Genomic DNA, 19,840 nt, shown 5'->3' with positions numbered 1-19,840 from the left:
TATTTAGAAGGATTTAATGGAAAAATAAATTTATTAAAACACGAAACACATAAATAATGAGAAAATGAATTAATCTCAAAGTTAATATATATAATCAAAGGGATACATTTCAAAATTATATATAAATTCTAGTTAAATGTACAATGTTCTACATGAAATTTTTATTTGTTTCGACTTTCACAAATCACTAAAATAATTATCAATATGACACCATTTTATGTCTATATATTGCACACACAAATAATTATATTTATCTAATATGAAAAGAAAGTGATGAATTTATTTCTTTAAATGTGTATAGTTAAATCACAATCAAAATTTCATATATATGTTTGAACCACAATAAAGTTTCTTGTGTCTAATTGCAACAAATCAAAAATCATGTATTAAATTGCATATTGCATCAAGTTTTATGTACAATTTTAAGATTTATCCCCAATTGAATTAAATAAGTTTAAAATATACTAATAAAAAATACTAAAAAATAAAGAGCAAAAGAGAAGACAAAATAAAATGTAATTTTATTTTATGATAGTTTTTAGAAATAAACTTATATATTAAGGAAAATTACATTATATTTAATATATGCTTATATTAAAATATAACACAGTTTAATAATTTAATAAGTATTAGATTTTTATTACTTTAATCGAAACTTATTGAATAAAAAGTGCCAAATATAACAAAAACAAAATATTAAATAATAATTATGTGTCTTTTAATTTAAAATTTATTTAATAAATAAACTTTAGAAGAGATTTAAATACTTTTCCAGCAAAGCGGCAGCCTCTCTTTGTTTTCTTTCTTCTTAAAAGGAGTGTTGAATTTTTCCATAATGTGAAGTAATAAAAGATTATATAAATATTATATTGAGAGAAGTCATTTGTTATTTTATTAATGTAGTTTTCAGAGAGGTTGGATGAGTGTGTTATAAAAATATAATAAAATATTTATTATATTTAAAAAAATTAATTTAGCCTTATAAATTTGATTTTAATAATTTTTTAATAATAATGTAGTAAATATAAAAAGATATTGATTTGAAAGATATTAAAGATAATAACATCTTAGACTAAATGAGTAGTTGGAAATAATATGTGGACTGCTCATAGTAGGAATCCTAAAATCATGAAGATCTAAATTTTATTTTTTTAAGAAGCCAGCTTGTGAAAATAAAATAAAATAAAATCCATTGAATTAGTCTATTAGTGACAGCTCTTTATCAACAACTATTTTCAACTATATATACAGTTTTCATTTCATGTTGGCTTTAACCAAATCTTTCTCTCTTTCCCTTTCCCTTCCTTTTCCTTCCCTTACAAACAGGGAGAGTAGTCTAGTAATCTACACCACATTGGCCACCGAGGGTGGTGTTTTTGAGTGACCATTAATGACTGCTCCTTGGGGCGACCCCGCCAGGGGTCGGTTTTGGTCCCAAATGTTGGTGGCTTTGGTTGTTGTTGTCGTTGCTGTTGCGAGTAATGTAGGTGCCGTGTCGGCTGATAGTTATGTATACTCTTCACCTCCTCCACCACCTTATGAGTATAAGTCACCTCCACCACCTTCTCTATCTCCCCCACCACCATACGTGTATAAATCTCCACCATCTCCTTCGCCTTCTCCACCACCACCTTATGTGTATAAGTCACCACCACCTCCATCGAAACATGAAGTACTGAACCCTCCATACCACTATAAATCTCCACCACCACCGTCTCCATCACCTCCTCCTCCATACTATTATAAGTCTCCTCCACCACCATCCCCGTCACCACCTCCTCTATACTACTACAAGTCTCCACCACCACTATCCCCATCACCACCTCCCCCGTACTACTACAAGTCTCCACCACCTCCGTCCCTATCCCCACCTCCTCCATATTACTATAAGTCTCCACCACCTCCGTCCCCGTCACCACCTCCTCCTTATTACTACAAATCCCCACCACCTCCATCTCCTTCCCCACCTCCTCCATACTACTACAAGTCCCCACCTCCTCCATCTCCATCTCCACTTCCTCCATATTACTACAAGTCTCCACCACCACCGTCCCCATCACCACCTCCTCCTTACTACTACAAATCCCCGCCACCTCTATCTCCTTCCCCACCACCACCTTACTACTACAAGTCCCCACCACCTCCAGTGAAGTCTCCCCCACCACCATACTACTATAAGTCTCCTCCTCCACCTTCTCCTTCACCACCCCCACCTTACTATTATAAGTCTCCACCACCACCATCACCATCTCCACCACCTACTTACTACTACAAATCTCCACCACCACCCTCACCATCTCCACCACCACCTTACTACTACAAGTCGCCACCACCTCCAGTGAAGTCTCCCCCACCACCATACTATTACAAGTCTCCCCCACCACCATCACCATCTCCACCACCTCCTTACTACTACAAGTCTCCACCACCACCTTCACCATCTCCACCACCTTACTACTATAAGTCTCCGCCACCTCCTCCGCATTATGTCTCTCCACCATACTACTACAAATCTCCACCTCCTCCAACTCCATATCATCCCGCCCCTCACCCCCACCCCCACCCACTCATAGTCAAGGTCGTTGGTAAAGTTTACTGCTACAGGTGCTATGACTGGAGCTATCCAGTAAAATCGCACAACAAGAAACATCTCAAAGGTACAATTTTCTCATACATTTCCAATTTTTAAATGTCCAACTTTGATTCATCTGTTAATATATATATTATTTTACATTTGCATGTAAATTAGCTTTTTTTTTTTCTTTTAAATTTACTTGTAGATTTTCGCGAAACCCCATCATATATCATGTGCTCTAGAAGTTAAAATTTTATATATTTAATATTTTAATTTAAACCATGTAAATATTGTAATAATTTTAAGGAATCAATATGTATATATATTTACCGAAATAAATTAAATTAAAAGAAAAAATAAATTTAAAGAAAAAAAATAAGGTTAAGCAAGAAAACAAAGTCCTTGTCTATTTATTTCTTTTGTAATTGTATTTAATTAAGCAATGACAAGCCTGCTTGTTAGATTAAATAATTAAGTGAAGAATTTTGAATGGAAATCTTATAATCAGATCATAATTTTCCTATTAAAATAATAAAACTTGGTTGATTTACCGTTTCTGTCATCCCATTTGGCAGGATATAGACACATGAAAAGCTAAATATGCTTGCTTTTTCGGTACATAAGAAAAATATAGTATATACATGGTACAGAATTTGGTTGACATTTCGCAACAAATTGATGCTAAATATGGTGATTGACTTTGATTATTTCACATGGAGCAGATGCTGTTGTGGAAGTGACTTGCAAGGTTGGAGAAAAGGAGATCACAGCTTACGGAAAAACCAAAATCAATGGAAAATTTAGCATCACAGTTGAAGGATTTAACTATGCCAAATATGGAGCTGAGGCATGCAAGGCCAAGCTTCATGCCCCACCCAAGGGTTCATCTTGCAACATTGCTACCAGTCTTCATGGGGGCAACAAGGGTGCCATGCTCGCGGTGAAGTCCAAGGACAAGTATGAGTTTGTGCTCAAGGCTAAGCCATTTGCCTATGCTCCAAGGACCCCCAAAGAGTGTGAGAAGCCAAAGCCAAAGCCTACTCCAGCTCCTTACTATTATACCTCTCCACCACCACCATCGCCTACTTATGTTTACAAGTCACCACCTCCTCCACCATACTATTATAAGTCCCCGCCACCACCAAGCCCCACTTATGTTTATAAGTCACCACCACCACCAAGCCCTACCTATGTTTACAAGTCACCACCACCTCCACCATACTACTACAAATCTCCACCCCCACCAGTCCACTCTCCACCCCAACCATATTATTACAAGTCTCCACCACCACCTTCTCCTTCACCACCTCCACCATATTATTACAAGTCTCCACCACCACCTTCTCCTTCACCACCTCCACCATACTACTACAAATCACCTCCACCTCCTTCACCATCTCCTCCACCGCCATACTACTACCAATCACCACCACCTCCAGTGAAGGCCCCTGCACCAACCTACCATTACAACTCCCCTCCTCCACCATCATCATCTCTTCCTCCTCCTTACTACTACAAATCCCCACCACCTCCATCTCCATCTCCATTACCACCACCTTCATACTATTACAAATCCCCTCCTCCACCGTCGCCATCTCCACCTCCACCTTACTACTACAAGTCCCCACCACCACCAGTCCACTCTCCACCACCACCATACTACTACAAATCTCCACCACCACCAGTCCACTCTCCACCACCACCATACTATTACAAATCTCCACCACCACCAATTCATTCTCCTCCACCACCATACTACTACAAATCACCACCTCCTCCTTCTCCATCTCCCCCACCACCATACTATTACAAGTCCCCACCACCACCAGTCTATTCCCCTCCACCACCATACTATTACAAATCACCACCACCTCCAGTGAAGGTTCCAGCACCAGCTTACCACTACAACTCCCCTCCTCCACCATCACCATCACCACCGCCACCATACTACTACAAATCCCCACCTCCTCCAAGTCCATCGCCACCACTACCATACTACTACAAATCTCCTCCTCCCCCATCACCATCTCCTCCTCCTCCCTACTACTACAAATCTCCACCACCTCCATCTCCATCACCACCACCACCATACTACTACAAATCTCCACCTCCCCCATCACCTTCTCCACCACCACCAGTCCACTCTCCACCACCACCCTACTATTACAAGTCCCCACCTCCTCCATCCTCTTCACCCCCTCCCCGATACTACTATCACTCACCTCCCCCACCAGTGAAATCACCTCCACCTCCAGCCTATATTTACGCTTCTCCTCCACCGCCAACTCACTATTGAGTCTAGAAATATCAACCACAAAATCGCAAGGTTCATGTAAGTAAAATTTTAGTCAAACCTATAGTTAACTAGTGATTATCTAACAATTAATTTAATATTCTAAATTTTTTGTTTAAATTAAAATTTCAGGTTCTAGTTTCTCAAAAAGAATAAAAAAAGGCACCAAGGAGAGAAAATTTGGTCATGAAAGATTTTCAAGTCCATTGAATAAGAGTTTGGACATTGCATTTGGGAGCTACGATTTCGATAGTCCAAGCCATATTGCTTCCAATTCTTTGGTGGCCATCTTACACATTCTCTTAATTTGTTCAAGTGGCTGGGGAAGAAAGCTTGATTGGAAACTTTCCTAGTGGCTGTTTAATTATCGTTCAATAACATCTATAATTATATTGGTTTTCACCTAATTTAATTGTGCACTTTCTGTGTAAGCGTTTCTATTTATTGTGGGCATGCATTTGTGATTTTGTGAGACTTTCTTGTACTATTTGCACCCGAATTGTTAGCTAATAAAAGAATTTTTTCATAAAATATATAGAATAAATCTTAAATTTAAATATTAATGGTACGATGAAATTAATATTGTATATTTCATTTTTCAGTATTATCCGTCGTAATTTAAATTTCAATAAAATAATTTTCAATTATTTAATGACAAATAATTTGTATTTCTCATATTGAAAATTTAAATGTCTCTTATCAAACTCCTAATAAAATAACATATATTTTCAACACTTAAAGTTATGAGAAAGGGAAAAAAGAAGAATAAAATATCATATGAAAGTGAAATGAGAAAGCAAGTCTATTGCACATATGGCAAACTTGAAGCTATTTCATATGCCTTAATTATGCTTTTAGCCAGTAATTTATACCTTACCCCACTTATACTAAAATGATTTTATATACACTTATAATTTTTAATATAATTAACAATTCAATCCTTGAATTTTTCTATTTTTTTCCTTTTGCACTATTAATTCACAGGGGCGCGGCTCACATAATTGATGAGGACCAGGATGAAAAAAACATGGTCAAAGAAAAGATCAATACTCTTTTGTCACTTGTATTTTTATTTGAAAGATCCAATTACATTAAGATGGATTATGATTGTGCATTCATGCATGAAATAGCCAAATGGCAAAAAGAAATAGCTAGCTACAGCTGTAGCTACTTGTAGGTCTTAAAGAAATTTGTGAGAATCTCTCTGCGGCAAAACGTCAAACACGTCACTGGTTACGACTTCTTTTTCCTTTTTAGTTTTAAGAGGTAACTGAACTTCGGGGTTTTGAGCCAACACTTGAATCAGACCTCCATCATTGATCACCGATATAAGACAAACCATTAAAGTGAGTAATCACCTCGATGCAAAGAATCTTTTTCGTAGACTCGCTGAAAACAATTATTATCGACATAGCAAAAAGCTTAGTTATCAACCTCGAGCAAAACCACAACCCAATAAATGATCAAGCATAAAATCGTTATGGTAAGTCGAATGGCTCCGCTGGGGAACTAAATCAATTTATTTGGTTGTTGCTTTAAGGAAATAACTCATGACCAGTTTAGTGCACAAAATAACATTTGAAAAAGTATGCCTTCATTTACATATGCACATATCATGGGACTAAATATATAATTTGACCTAATGGATTTAACTACTACTGTTTCAATCAAGACTGAAATTTTAGAATTCAAAATGTCTTAGACTAAAGTTGACCGATTGGAGTATAGGGACTAAACATGCAACATACATATAGTATTAGGACTAATAGCAAAATTTGACCTTTTGCATTCTTTTGTATCTATAATTTTGGGCTTTATTGGGCCGGAATGTCATTATTGGATTCCTTTTTTTCCTAAATTGCCTTTAAGCTCAAATCTTTTTTGGGTTTATTTCCTAACTATGAGTACAAGATAGCCCAAAAGTATTTTGGACTTTTTCTTTAAAGAAAATTGGAAATTTCCTATTGTCATTGGAGATCTTAAATTTTTGAAGTCTCATAATTTTGCTTCTTCTCCAATCAATATATATATAACGCTGCTCAAAAACAATATTTCTCATTTTCCTTCATTTTCTCGAACTCTCTCACCTCTGTATTCATTTTAGAAATTGTTTCAATCAAATTTTTAATTTTATCTTTTGGGTTAGCAAGAAACGTGTTCTGTCATCGTAATCATTAATCGAATCGAATTTTGATCCGCCATGGTACGTTTTCTGTTTAACCTTCTCTAGTTTTGTTTCTCAATTCAATTGCATGAATTTTTTATTTATTACGATTAGTTTTAAATTAAATTAGAATAAGCTGGGGGATAGTAATTAAATGAAAAAGTAATAAAAAAAAAACTTTCTAAATGCTAATATGGATGGTTTAGGTGGCTTGTGAAGTTTTTAGGTAATTTAGGTTTTGGTAATCGGCATCCATATATTGGTTAATATTTTAACAACCTTTAGACATAATGTTTCAAATTTTAGGTTAACTTGATCTGGTTCAACTTTTTACTATCTTTTAGGATCAATATAAAGTTGGTTTTTTTTTTTTTGCAAGCAGCTAATGTAATTTGAAAAGGTTTTGATTCTTATTCTTGGTGGACCTAAAATTTGAATCCTTTGGTGAAGTTGGTTTAAGTTGCGTCATGGTTCAACACCTCTATCTCTTAATCTTTTTTTCTTAATATTGATATTATAGGGCTTGATTGCTTCTATTACAAGAGTTTATTGTAGATTTTTCATTTATCGAATCTTGGTTTCTTGAGCATATTTTGGTTGTGATAGATTGGAGGGAAATGAGCCTAAATTCATATTGATTTTAATGTTAAGACCTAAGAATGTAAATTGTATATCAATTCTAGAACGAGTCTTGCTAATGATTGTAACTTTATGTTTCTTTAGCTAATTTTTTGGTTGTGATAGATGTGAGGAAATTAATCTAAACTTGCATATTTAATTCTATGCTTCATATAGGTTTTGATGTTAAATGCGTCTAGTTACTTAGGCCTTGTGCGGTGCCTTGTTTTTCCGAAACAGCAATTTGAGCATTAAAGTCCATAACTTTTAGAATGACCATGATAATATCATTGTTGTACCGAGATTAAAAATAAGTGGCCAATGACCATGCTATACAAGTTCATTCCTAGTTATGTTAATTTTGACATTATAAGCCATCGAGTAAGATGAGGACCTTTTAGTATAATGTCAAGATATTCATTCCAACTCTGTTGCGTCTACTCTTCTTTTTCCTTGAAGTACCCATGTCCAACTTATTCACGGAAATTGGTGGTATGGCCCTCCAAGCATTTTCTAAATTCATGGAAAAAATTGAACATGCTTGTGTGGGACACGTGCCCAAATCTGACACCTCACTCTCACGTTTGAGTAACATGGCATTCCAAGCCAGGATGTCTTAAGTGATTTTCTTTTCAATTCTTTGGCCCTAATAATTATAGAACATATTGATTGATGGTAAAAAGTGATTCTTTTAATACCTTAGATTTAACCATGAAATGCAACTTTAAATTATAGAATCACCTCTAGGTAACATTGAACTGTTTGCAGTCAGCTTTGTTGAGCTGCCTTCGTTGCCTTTTTGTTCTGATTCCAATTTCCAGAATTCCCAGATTTGAAATAGTGTCCTCTTTCTGATAAGGATATAGATCAGAGAGATTGTAGCTATGGATGACTGTAAAATTCTTATATATATATATATATTTTCTCATTATACTCTTTTGCTTTATTAATATTATCACTCTTTTTTCTCTTATCCATATATCCTTTTTTGTAGGCTGCAAAGATTCTTGCCAACTTAATCGTAATGGGCTCGGGTATTTTGGCTCGTGCAGTTGTTCAGGCATACCGGCAAGCACTTGCAAGTTAGTTCATTATTTCACTACTGTTATATTGTGTTTCTACTTTACTTGAAAAGTAGACTTGTTTTTATAGATTGTTACGAAGATATTATCTTAAAAATAGTACAGTTGTCTGCTATAATCATTGTGGCAGACGCTGCTTATTGGGATATTTTCATAATGAACTAAATCAAATCTTATTCTCGTTTTCGACATACACTGATATATATATATATATATATACACATACATGCATATGTTGTTTGCTAATGAGTGTATATACCCACTTTTTCTTATCAAAAAAAAATATATGCCCAACAACAGCATTCTTTTGTAATAAGATGTGCTTAGGCTTTAGCTATAACCATGAGCAATAATGAGATGATTAGTAATATTTTTATAGTGGCGTGTGTTTGCTTCATATGTATCAATCTTCTGAACAGTAAGTTCATCGCAGATGCTGCCAAATCCGGTGTTACTCATGAGACACTACAAAATGCTGCCCGTAGAGCTGGCAAAGTCATGACAGAGCAAGAAGCGAGGCAGATACTTGGTGTAAGCAAGGATACTGCTTGGGAGGAGATAATGAAGGCTAGTATTTCATGTATCATTTTTTCTTTCCCCTCTTCTGTTGCTTTCATCTTGAATAACCTTTAAAACTTCTCCTGTTACTTTATTGCAGAAATATGATGTCTTATTCGAGAAGAACGCAAAGGTCGAGAGCTTCTACCTTCAGTCAAAGGTTCATAGGGCTAAAGAGTGCTTAGAAGCCATCTATCGAGCCAAAGGAGAAGGCACTCCTCCTAGTTGAGGATGAGGATTTGTCCAGGTTTGCTCATTTCACATACAGATGCCCGCTTGTGGACTAATTCTTGTCCTACGAAAATGGTTTCAAAGATTTAAATCATATGCACAGCCCATCCTGCTCCTCCCATTCCTGGGTTCAAACTTCAAACACTGATTCATTCAAATTTTGTGTCCTTGATGTTAAATTAGTTGAGTGGTTGCAAATAATAACTAAGGTTTTCATAAACCGTCGTGCTCATTGTTAATTAAATACACAGTAGATTAGTTGAAACTTGAGGCACTGATAAAAAGTATGTAAGAAACTTCATGTAAAGATACCAAGAGCTTGAATTTGATTAAATATTCATGTATTTTTCTTCAATAATTTCAATTATGAAGTAGACTTGTTCATTATTTATTTTTAAATAATATTGTTGGTCGATTTGGATTGGCTCAAATTATCCAGGAAAATATTAGATTTTCTTTATTTTTATATTTTCATAAGTCGAATTGTAGCTTAACAGGAATTGAAATGATTAAATTCAAACTTTAAACTACTAAATTGCATAAACCAATTGTATTAAAATTTTGGGCTCATAAAAAAATGGAATCGTTAATGAGAACCAATTTGCATCAAACTTAAGTGTACTTTACATCATTGGATACCATAAGATGTTCTTATAACTTGCATGCCTTTTATTTTGATGTTATAAAGAAACTATGGTTTGATCAGTTTGTATTTGTTCCTAAAGTATTTTCGAAAACTTGATGATTCTAAGGAAGGCTTTAAACTATGGTGCGAATCTACTAGTTTTCTGCTCGCCACCTCTGCGATCCCATCCGCATTTCTCCCAAAAACTACCTGCGAAAGAAGTTGAAGTGTCAATAGCAAATATGGAAACAGTTTGAATTCGAGTCTTAAACTTGTTGATTCGGCTCACTTTTTGAGACATTAAGCATAAAGAGAACATAACTCTATCTGGGCTTGGAGCTATGTTACTCGGATTCGGATCAAACATGAGTACTCGAATCAAACACTCACATCTTATGTTTAGTTTTCTTTATTATTTTTCTACCATTTTATATTGGCATTCCCAGCCTACACCTGCAGCCTCAGCAGAGCAAAGATCAGACGAAGTTCCGACTAAGAAATAACACTTATTGATTTCCGGCCTAGCGATCCATTGTTGAAAGGTTTGGTTAACAATTAATACTTCTCTATCTCAGGCCTAACAAACCATTAAAGCAAATAAGGTTAGAAGGTACCTTCGAGTTTGGACTCCTGAAGGCTTGATCACAATCGGGTTTCACTCAAGAAAGACTTGAATTCGATCACCCATTGTGTCGTTAAAATCCAACAATACCTTCCCCCCTACTTCCTCAGCAGCATCGTCCAACAATGCCTTGAGGTTTACACCACCCAAAGCTGTCGAGAACAGAAATCAAGCCCTTACCCTAAATCTTTTCAAGAAAACTTTGTCATGGTGAATTTACATCGTTAAACAAAAATATACCTGGAACGATATTTGTGATTCCTTCCAAAAACCCAGCCTGGGGAAAAACAGAAAAAGGTAACAAGAAAAAGGCTCTCATCATTTTGATAAAAAGACATTTTTCGAAAAAAAAAAGAGACTAAAGAATATCAACTATATCTATGTTCTTCAAACTCTGGTCGGACTTTGATATGCATCCAACACAAGTATGCGCATTTTCAGTTAACAGATGGATACGCTAACTAAATAATAAGGCATCTTTGCTCAAAGCAGAAGACTTACTGGAACTCTAACATCAAGTTTCTCAAATCCATCTCTTCCAGTAATCTTGATTCTCAATGTCCGAGACCAGATTCCAGAAAAAGGATCCCTTGAACCATCTGCACCATATTTAGTGTATACATCAGGAGTTATCACCTCAACAACTGGATCTTGAGGACTTTGACCTCTTTGTTCCGAGTCATCTCGAACCCTTTGTATACTGTACGCATTACTGCCCTCTGAACAGAAACCATGTTTATTGGATTAGGAAGACACGGCAACAATATTCATTAATTTGGGAGTCCAAATTGGCGATACCATACAACTCATACCAACAAAGAAGGTAGGACAAATACAAAAGGTCTGACATCCTATCATGGTTTTAGGGGTACAACTGACCAAAGACCCTCCAAAATCCAAATACATTTAAGAAACATCGAAAAAAATTGAAAATGCCCATGTCGGGCAGACATCCCTTATCGAACACTCACACTAAGTCATGGTAATATAGGTTTTAAGTACTAAATCCCACCCACCTCTGTCAGCATATAGTTGATACTTGCTGGTAGCATATCTTTTTTCATCTTCATAGTAACTATTGAAACCTAAGATTTCCTTGATTTCTTCAAAGGATGGCATGCTTCCTGGAGGTGGAATACGACCACCTTTGAGAGCAGTCAGTGAATCCTGCAAATTTTGTAGAAGTTGGCCTTTGAGAAGCGACATTGTATTAACAATTAAATTGTGACTAAATATCCGTATCGTGGGAATCACAAGAAATTAGAACTTTTGTACCGTAGATGTAAGACTACGGATATTACACAAGATTAAGTGAGCTTTCGTAGACATGAATCAAGTGAAGATACATAACCTGCATTGCTCGGATGGATACCCCGATCAAGGAAAGCGGATATGCCACAAGTTTATATCCAATTTCTTCAAGTTCAAGCGGTGTTAGTATTGGTGTTTTCCCCCCACCTTCAAGCATATTAGCCTACTTACAAGCGTAGTTCAAGTGCATGTTAAATACAAGCAATTGTCATATAGAAGTCCCATGCTACTGACAAATACCAAGAAAATTCATATCGAAAAGCCAATAGAGATGTTAAATTTTCAAACATTTAAGCAACAAGAGAAAGCTACTGGCATAGCACTGAATAAGCATTACGTTCCCTCGGCATCCAATTTATCATGCAATAAATCTATAATGCAAATGATGCTTATAGATACCATTTTTGGAACTAATGGAGAAACTTCACAGAAAGCTTTCATCTCTTCTTTAGAAGCTAGTGCATCAATAAAAAGGACATCTGCTCCGGCATCAGCAAAAGCTCTTGATCTCCAGAGTGACTCCTCTAAAGACAGTGCTTGACGAGAATCTGTTCGTGCCACAATAACAATGTCGGAACCACTCTCTTTGCGAGCGTCAACTGCTGCTTTAATTCTCATGACAGCTTCCTCTCTGGAAACCACCTTCCGGCCTTGTGTATGTCCACAAGCTTTTGGGGACACCTAACAGTGAAGTTTGATAAAAATCCGAGCCTCAAAATATGAACAAAACCAAATAAGCAATTCAAAGACTAAAAAGAAACTGCTTAGAATACCATAACATTGTTTACGGCAGTACAGTGTTTGTGAAATGTCAATACAGCAACAAAAAAACTTCAAAAAATGACTTTTTTATTCAGAACATGAACCTGATCTTCAAGAATGATCCCGGCAAAGCCGGCTCTTATATATCCTTTAACAGTTCTCTTCACATTCATCGCATTTCCGTATCCATTGTCACCATCTCCGATGACAGGAATTGATACAGCCTGAGTAATTTGTTGCCCCTGATCCACCATTTCTCCATAAGAAATAAATCCAGTATCTGGTAGTCCCAGGCGAGCGGCAGAAATGGAAAATCCTAATGATGACAGCAAAGGACGTTATTATGCATACCATCTCAAAACAGTTCAGCAATGGGATAGCAAAAATCGTTTAAACTAATACATTTCAGATTTTGATATTGGAAATGCATCAAACTTATATAAGAAATAGTGTTGTAAAATGAAAAGGCAACATGTAGGAAGAATAGAAAGACCAAAACTGTAGTAATCACAAACTTTTGACTGTATAAAACCTTATGAATTCATATATGGTCCAAGTCCAATGAAACTAACATCTGGATTCATAAGTAAAACAAAATGCCTTGGATGAAGAAACAATCAGCATCAATGAAATGATCAGTTAGCACAAACTACTGACAAATTCACAGAAGATTGCATTTGTCACTTTAGAAAATTGTAATGGAACAACAATAACAGATTAAAAGGGGGAAAATCCAATTTTAAAGAACCATTCAACCATAGAAACTCAATACAAAGAACAAGTCTTGGGATTATCAACTCAAAGCAAAACTTGCAAGGACCATCAAAATTCGAAGAAACCCAAATCACAAACAAACAGAAAAATTGAAGCTTTTAGATCCAACAAGTCCAACTGAAGAAAACCCACATCTTGAAATTCCTAAATCGATGAAAAAAAATGGAAAAGAAAGCAAAGGAAAGAGAAGGTACCACTGGTGAAACAATACTGAAAGCCAGCTCTTTCAACAAGCTTAGCACTGAGACCATCGAAACAAGCAGGGCCTTGGTGAGCACCAGGCGATTCCAGAATCTGTCTAAGTGCCTTTGCAGGTGTATTCCTCTCACCTAAACAACCAGTGATGGGTTGGAATCGCTTAGGAGTGGTAAACAAAGTGTGAGTCTTTGGCCTTCTTGTGTGGGTATTGATGGGAGATGGAAGGGAGCCATTTTTGAAATTAGAAACAAGGAAAGAGTGAGATTGTGAGAAAGGGTGGTTGAAAACAGAGAGAGCTTGATCTCTGGTAGCCACAAATGATGATGATGGGTTCATGCTTTGAAGGTTGAAGTTCATTAAACTCTGTCACACTCTCTTTGCTTGTTTTTGGTGACCCTACTTTTAAGTTTTGGTGATGAAAAATTGAAAAGGCCGTTTATAGTCAAGAAATTTTCATTACCAAAAATAATAATTTTTTATGACTATTTGAGTATTGGCCTACTTGGCAAAATATTGGTTTAATAAATTTTATTTTATATATTTAGTTAATTTAGATATAAACGATGACACTTTAAAAATTGATTTGCTATAATAAATTATATTATTTTAAATTATTTTAAATTTTTATTTCCTTATAAAAATTAATAAAAATATATAGGATTAGGATTAATGTCATTTATACCAATAAAATATTAACTTAACTAATAAATTAAAATTTTATTTTAATATAATATACACATTTTAATTTTATCGTGCATTCATTATTACATAATATTGATAATATTATTGATCAAATACTAATTTAAGATTGATAACAACATTATAATAAATAATTATAATGCATTTAAGTATTTGATATGATATATTTGCATGTTTAAATTTTATTTATTTTTATTTTAATATTGTACATACATTTCGGTGTTATTATTAATTTGTTTCAATAAATTTTATTATTTATTATAACATCTTATACTTTCGACAGATATACGTGTATTTTAGAATTTTTAATACTATTTAACTGAATAATAAATATTAAATTTAATTATTTTTCAACTCATATTCCTTAGCCGAAACAAGTCGATGACATTAATAAATAATATTAGACTATGACATAATTTAGATAAAAATATAATAAATTTATAAAAAATATAAAAAAAAGAGATTTTAGTTATTTAAGGAGGGTTTGGATGGGCAGTGGGTGCAGAGCGATGTGTTTAACTTATTTTTTTTTGTCTCAATTGATAGTATTGTTATAGTATCTAATTTTACCGTTATTATTATTTTAGAATTAACCGCAAGTAAATACACCGCCTATCTAAATCTACTATTAGTTAAAATGATGAAGATGGACAACGATTTAAATCTCATCTATAATTAAAATATTAAAAATTCTTTAAAATATTTATTTATTGCTTTAATAATTATAGAAAATTTTATATAAAAACATAAAACACCCAAAATTTATTATTTTATAAAATAATAATTTTAATAATTAAACTGTAATCTAGTTATGGTAGATAACCTTTTTAATAATTTTATTACATCTTCTTATTAGAACTCAAGTCCTTAAGGGCATAGTTACGAGGGCTAGTAACGCTCTCAACCTCTTAAAATAAAAAAAATTAAAATATTTAAAATTTAAAATTAATAAATATAAAATTATATTTTAACCTCAAAATTATAAAAATTAATTTCATCTTTTAAAACTTACAAAATATAAATTATTAAAATAATAAAATTATATTTTTATTACTGTAAAATTTACAAATTAATTTCAATCTCACTAAACAAAAATGTTGTTATGATTCTCTTGCATTGGCAAGAATGCGTATGCAACTCAATCCGCTATAATAGATACATTTTTAATTCCTTTGTATAATTAAAGAAACTCTACTTACATTAAATAATAATCCTAATTTAAATTTATAAATATATTTTAATGAAAAAAACCATCCCCAATGAGAGGAATATTTCCCTTTTTTCCTTTTTCTTTGTCCCCACGTTGCCTCTCTTGTCACATTTTATGTTTTCTTTTTCATTTTCCCTTTTGAATTAAGCTAAAAAAGAAAAACTCTTCAAAAATCATCAAGACTCTTGCCAATTTCTGTTACTCTGTACATCTCTCTGTCTCTGTTTCTTACTAAATCCTTCTTCACAAAATCGAAAAAATAGAAAAAGAAAAAACTAACAACAAATTCTAGAACAGAAGGAGTGCTGATTTTTCAACAATTAAAAAGTTAGAGAGAAGAAAAGCCAGGTATTATTATAGTAGAAATCCATTTTTTGTTTTTCAAATTTTCATCTATTTTAATCCTTTTCTTTCGGTTTTGAATCTGCTGTTCTTTCCGTGTGCTTATCTGTCTCTGCTGTTTTCTTCGACTATAATTATTACCCTTTTCATTCCTCGTTTTTGTCAACTAAAAGTTCAAGAATTTCGTTTATCTTTTGAGTCTTTGATTTCTTTTTTGAATTCTCATCGACCCATTTCAGACTGTGGGCTTAATATTTCTGGGCTTTCATTTAATTTTTTATTTGTTTGTATTTTGATATTTAATTTCTCTGTTATTTGCCTAATGGAAGATAGGTACCAGAGGCAAGGACTGATGGTAATGCTTAATGGTTTTTTTTTCTTTAGTTTATATGAATTTGAATGTTAAAGATGTAAATTTGATTGAAAATCCACCTCATGTTGAACCTCTTTTAGTGTTTTTTTCTTAATTGTATGTTTTTAATTTAAGTATGTTGTTTACTGACATTGGAACTTTAGTCTTACAATGTTGGATTCTTCGTATATATTTGTTTCATTTAGCATAATTTAATTTAAGTCTACACTGTTAATGGGACCATGAATGAGTTTGTAAAACATTATGCAGGGACAGGCACCTCCTACTGGCTACTTTGTTCGACTAGAAAATTCCGACAATTTGTATTTGAAGAAACGAACAAGAATGCGTCGATGGCTTTGCTGTTCGTGTCTGGTTGAGGATACTTACCAATCACATGAAAATGAGCACTTGAGGAGCCCCAACTATAATACAGAAGGTATGCTTTGATTCTAACTTGATTTGGTAATTCTAATTTTCTGTTCATTTAATTTTCATGATGGAAACTTTTGAATTCTAGTCCTTCTTGAGCATGTATTAGGCTTTATGTTTGTTTTTTGCATAGCCTGTGCTCTTAGGAGGGAAAGGCACGAGAGAAAAATAACTTCTGAAATATTTCTCTTATTATTTGAATTTGGAAAATAATTACCTTTGTGCGTGTTGGGGAGGGAGGGATTTGGCTTTTACTTGCTAATATAAGAAGACTATTTTGGGTTGTCTTTCTTTTTCAGTTTAAATCTTAGTGTTGGAATAAAACTTAAGACGTATGGCATATACTGTGTGATATTCTAATGTTGATATTTAAAATATGAGTGTCTCTGACAAAGGTTCTTTACTAAAAATTTTCTTATTAATGCTCAGTTATTCAATTATTATCTTTTTTGGTCCCTTTTGCATGCTTGTGTTCTTTCTATAATTTGTCATTGATGATGTTATGTGCTTTCAGGGAATCAAAAGAACTCAAAGGCGGCAGCCCCTCCCAAGGCCGAAGTGCAAAAATCAGCACCACCTATCGAAGTGCCTGCATTATCATTGGAAGAATTGAAAGAAAAGACTGACAATTTCGGATCAAAGGCTTTGATTGGTGAGGGTTCATATGGAAGAGTTTATTATGCAAACTTGGACAATGGAAAAGCTGTTGCTGTGAAAAAGCTTGACTCCTCCGATGCTGAATCAAATGTCGAGTTTTTGACCCAGGTGTGTGAGCAATTTGACAGAACGGTCTTTTCCAATTATATTTTTGTAATTTTTATTGATAATGCAAATTTATGTTGCGACAGTGTCATGTGCTTCCCCTTTTTTTCATAGCACTTCAACTTTACAATTTTTCTTTGTTTAGGTTTCAATGGTTTCAAGATTAAAGCATGACAATTTTGTCGAGTTGCAAGGTTACTGTGTTGAAGGAAATCTCCGCATGCTTGCATATGAGTTTGCTACAATGGGATCACTACATGACGTATTGCATGGTTTGTGAAGTCATCATATTTGCATTATTAGTTCCTGATAGAGATTTTTCAGGCAATATCTTGTCATACAAAATAGACACGATTTGGTTGACTTCTTTCTTTTTGGCGACTCTAGGAAGGAAGGGAGTTCAAGGGGCACAACCAGGTCCCGTGCTTGACTGGATGCAACGGGTAAGAATTGCAGTTGATGCAGCAAGGGGCTTGGAATACTTGCATGAGAAGGTTCAACCCTCTATTATACACCGAGATATCAGATCTAGCAATGTCCTTCTCTTTGAAGATTTCAAAGCGAAAATTGCCGATTTTAACCTCTCAAACCAGTCTCCTGACATGGCTGCTCGTCTTCATTCTACTCGAGTTTTGGGGACCTTTGGCTATCATGCTCCAGAGTATGCTTTCTAAGCTCTTTTTATGTTATCCTTTTCTATGAACCAACCAGTGATTATCTTCTTGCATGTGGCTGATTATGTTTGATTCCATTCTCGGAAAACATCTAGGAAATCATGCACAAGTTTCCCCAAATGGTACCCCACTATTTAGGCTTTCTATGTTCTTTCCTGCCTCTTTTGTAATAGATAGGCAGGCATCTACAGTTCGATAGCTGTATGTAAATAATTACAGGCTTGAATTCGCAGAAGTGTGTAATTTTTTCTGAATGTGTTGCACATATAATGTATGATTTTAATGAATTATGGCTCCAATTCTTTTCCAGGTATGCAATGACTGGACAGTTGACACAGAAGAGTGATGTCTACAGTTTTGGGGTTGTCCTTCTAGAGCTTTTGACCGGGAGGAAACCTGTCGACCACACAATGCCGCGTGGACAGCAAAGTCTCGTTACCTGGGTGAGCTGATACTTTCTTCTTTCTGTCAATCATCTTCCTTTTCTTTATCTAGACTAGAATGAGTGGCACGTTTTTGTTTCATTTATATAGTGCTTGGTCTTTCCAATTCGCTTTAAATTTGACTAATTCACCAGCATTTCTTTATCACTATTTAGGCTACTCCAAGACTGAGTGAAGATAAAGTTAAACAATGTGTAGATCCAAAACTGAAGGGAGAGTATCCTCCTAAAGGAGTTGCCAAGGTGCGTCTCTCCTCCCGTGTCTGCTTAACTTGCAATGGTTTAATTTTGTAACTTAAATATGTTTCCAGGTTTTTGGTGTTTGAACACCGGAAGACATGTAACAGCCACACTGAACTAGCTGTTAACTGTTTACGTTACATTTTGTTGCTGCAGTTGGCAGCTGTGGCAGCATTATGCGTGCAATACGAAGCTGAGTTCCGCCCCAACATGAGCATTGTTGTTAAGGCTCTCCAACCACTATTGAAGGCTCCTGCTCCAGCACCAGCACCCGAGTCTTAAAACTCAGATGAGCCCGGTTTCTTCACCTTTTATCGAAATTCCAGTAACCTATACACAGTTTTTAGTATCCTTGGTCTGCGGATTTCATCAGATCACTAAATATTTTATTCGTATTTCTTTCCAACTTTTCAAATACGACATCGACGCGTAGGGTTGAGTTCGACTGTCGCTAGTTTCCGGACCCCTGATGCTGAAGTTTTTCGAGTTGAATGAGGGATTTGCGTTGTATGGCGAATATAAATGTTACATGAGTATAGTTTGCTTGGATTTTGTGCTTTTGTGATGTTTAAGTTAATACATATGTAAATCTTTTATGTAAAAATGTTTGATTTTGTGAGTTGGATTACATGTCTGATATATTTGGCTCAACCATTCTTTAAGGTTAATTAATATTATTCATAGTAATAAGATTGTTTAAATCAATATTTGATAACTTCAATCCAAAATGAATAATTCTGATATAAATATAAGAAAATTAATTGAAAACATGAAAATAATAATAATAAAACTAGGCTTAGGCCACTAAAGACTCGACTCTTTATATAAAAAGGGTTGTTTTGTTTGAATTCTTCTTCAAATTTAATATTTTTAT

General features: G+C 34.6%; 4 protein-coding genes across 7 annotated transcripts; 3 read left to right on the top strand and 1 right to left on the bottom strand.

The window, feature by feature from the left end:
- Positions 1 to 1,269: 1,269 nt before the first annotated feature.
- Positions 1,270 to 5,408, top strand: LOC108454137 (extensin-2-like). The gene is made up of 3 exons (XM_017752476.2): positions 1,270 to 2,657; positions 3,298 to 4,907; positions 5,001 to 5,408. Exons 1-2 carry the CDS (start codon positions 1,391 to 1,393, stop codon positions 4,869 to 4,871), a joined length of 2,841 nt encoding a protein of 946 aa, XP_017607965.1. The 5' UTR covers positions 1,270 to 1,390; the 3' UTR covers positions 4,872 to 4,907; positions 5,001 to 5,408.
- A 1,429-nt stretch (positions 5,409 to 6,837) lies between these two features.
- On the top strand, positions 6,838 to 9,879 carry LOC108455804 (mitochondrial import inner membrane translocase subunit PAM16 like 2-like). 3 transcript variants are annotated; one of them, XM_017754354.2, is made up of 4 exons: positions 6,838 to 7,071; positions 8,645 to 8,732; positions 9,166 to 9,299; positions 9,391 to 9,879. In XM_017754354.2, exons 1-4 carry the CDS (start codon positions 7,069 to 7,071, stop codon positions 9,517 to 9,519), a joined length of 354 nt encoding a protein of 117 aa, XP_017609843.1. In that variant the 5' UTR covers positions 6,838 to 7,068; the 3' UTR covers positions 9,520 to 9,879. The 3 variants fall into 3 exon arrangements, with proteins under 3 accessions (XP_017609843.1, XP_052875187.1, XP_052875186.1); XM_053019227.1 differs by lacking the exon at positions 6,838 to 7,071 and adding an exon at positions 7,292 to 7,491; XM_053019226.1 differs by lacking the exon at positions 6,838 to 7,071 and adding an exon at positions 7,480 to 7,502.
- Positions 9,880 to 10,080: 201 nt separating this feature from the next.
- LOC108454249 (uncharacterized) lies at positions 10,081 to 14,269 on the bottom strand. Its single transcript, XM_017752648.2, has 9 exons — positions 13,810 to 14,269; positions 12,946 to 13,157; positions 12,479 to 12,760; positions 12,120 to 12,242; positions 11,785 to 11,935; positions 11,270 to 11,487; positions 11,009 to 11,045; positions 10,761 to 10,920; positions 10,081 to 10,356 (listed from the first exon to the last, which is right to left on the bottom strand). Exons 1-8 carry the CDS (start codon positions 14,168 to 14,170, stop codon positions 10,802 to 10,804), a joined length of 1,503 nt encoding a protein of 500 aa, XP_017608137.1. The 5' UTR covers positions 14,171 to 14,269; the 3' UTR covers positions 10,081 to 10,356; positions 10,761 to 10,801.
- Positions 14,270 to 15,751: 1,482 nt separating this feature from the next.
- LOC108454342 (PTI1-like tyrosine-protein kinase 3) lies at positions 15,752 to 19,671 on the top strand. Of its 2 annotated transcripts, none has more exons than XM_017752773.2 (8): positions 15,752 to 16,070; positions 16,687 to 16,855; positions 17,363 to 17,613; positions 17,756 to 17,882; positions 17,998 to 18,271; positions 18,595 to 18,727; positions 18,883 to 18,969; positions 19,123 to 19,671. In XM_017752773.2, the coding sequence occupies exons 2-8, from the start codon at positions 16,762 to 16,764 to the stop codon at positions 19,246 to 19,248; spliced, it is 1,092 nt and encodes a 363-aa protein (XP_017608262.1). In that variant the 5' UTR covers positions 15,752 to 16,070; positions 16,687 to 16,761; the 3' UTR covers positions 19,249 to 19,671. The 2 variants fall into 2 exon arrangements, with proteins under 2 accessions (XP_017608262.1, XP_052874878.1); XM_053018918.1 differs by lacking the exon at positions 15,752 to 16,070 and adding an exon at positions 16,137 to 16,419.
- Positions 19,672 to 19,840: the final 169 nt, after the last annotated feature.

Source organism: Gossypium arboreum, chromosome 9 (genome assembly GCF_025698485.1).
Source record: "Gossypium arboreum isolate Shixiya-1 chromosome 9, ASM2569848v2, whole genome shotgun sequence".
Lineage (NCBI taxonomy): Eukaryota > Viridiplantae > Streptophyta > Magnoliopsida > Malvales > Malvaceae > Gossypium > Gossypium arboreum.
The sequence above is the reverse complement of the archived record's forward strand: the minus strand, read 5'-3'. Positions and strand labels throughout refer to the sequence as shown.

Coding starts and splice junctions, on each gene's coding strand:
- LOC108454137 (XM_017752476.2), top strand. CDS start 1,391: ATGACTGCTCCTTGGGGCGACCCCGCCAGGGGTCGGTTTTGGTCCCAA. Junction 2,658..3,297: donor CAACAAGAAACATCTCAAAG/GTACAATTTTCT, acceptor CACATGGAGCAG/ATGCTGTTGTGGAAGTGACT.
- LOC108455804 (XM_017754354.2), top strand. Junction 8,733..9,165: donor ATACCGGCAAGCACTTGCAA/GTTAGTTCATTA, acceptor AGTTCATCGCAG/ATGCTGCCAAATCCGGTGTT. Junction 9,300..9,390: donor CTTGGGAGGAGATAATGAAG/GCTAGTATTTCA, acceptor ACTTTATTGCAG/AAATATGATGTCTTATTCGA.
- LOC108454249 (XM_017752648.2), bottom strand. CDS start 14,170: ATGAACTTCAACCTTCAAAGCATGAACCCATCATCATCATTTGTGGCT. Junction 12,761..12,945: donor GGATCATTCTTGAAGATCAG/GTTCATGTTCTG, acceptor CTTCACTGTTAG/GTGTCCCCAAAAGCTTGTGG. Junction 11,488..11,784: donor TCAACTATATGCTGACAGAG/GTGGGTGGGATT, acceptor GTTTCTGTTCAG/AGGGCAGTAATGCGTACAGT.
- LOC108454342 (XM_053018918.1), top strand. CDS start 16,387: ATGGAAGATAGGTACCAGAGGCAAGGACTGATG. Junction 16,420..16,686: donor ACCAGAGGCAAGGACTGATG/GTAATGCTTAAT, acceptor AACATTATGCAG/GGACAGGCACCTCCTACTGG. Junction 18,728..18,882: donor AGCAAAGTCTCGTTACCTGG/GTGAGCTGATAC, acceptor ATCACTATTTAG/GCTACTCCAAGACTGAGTGA.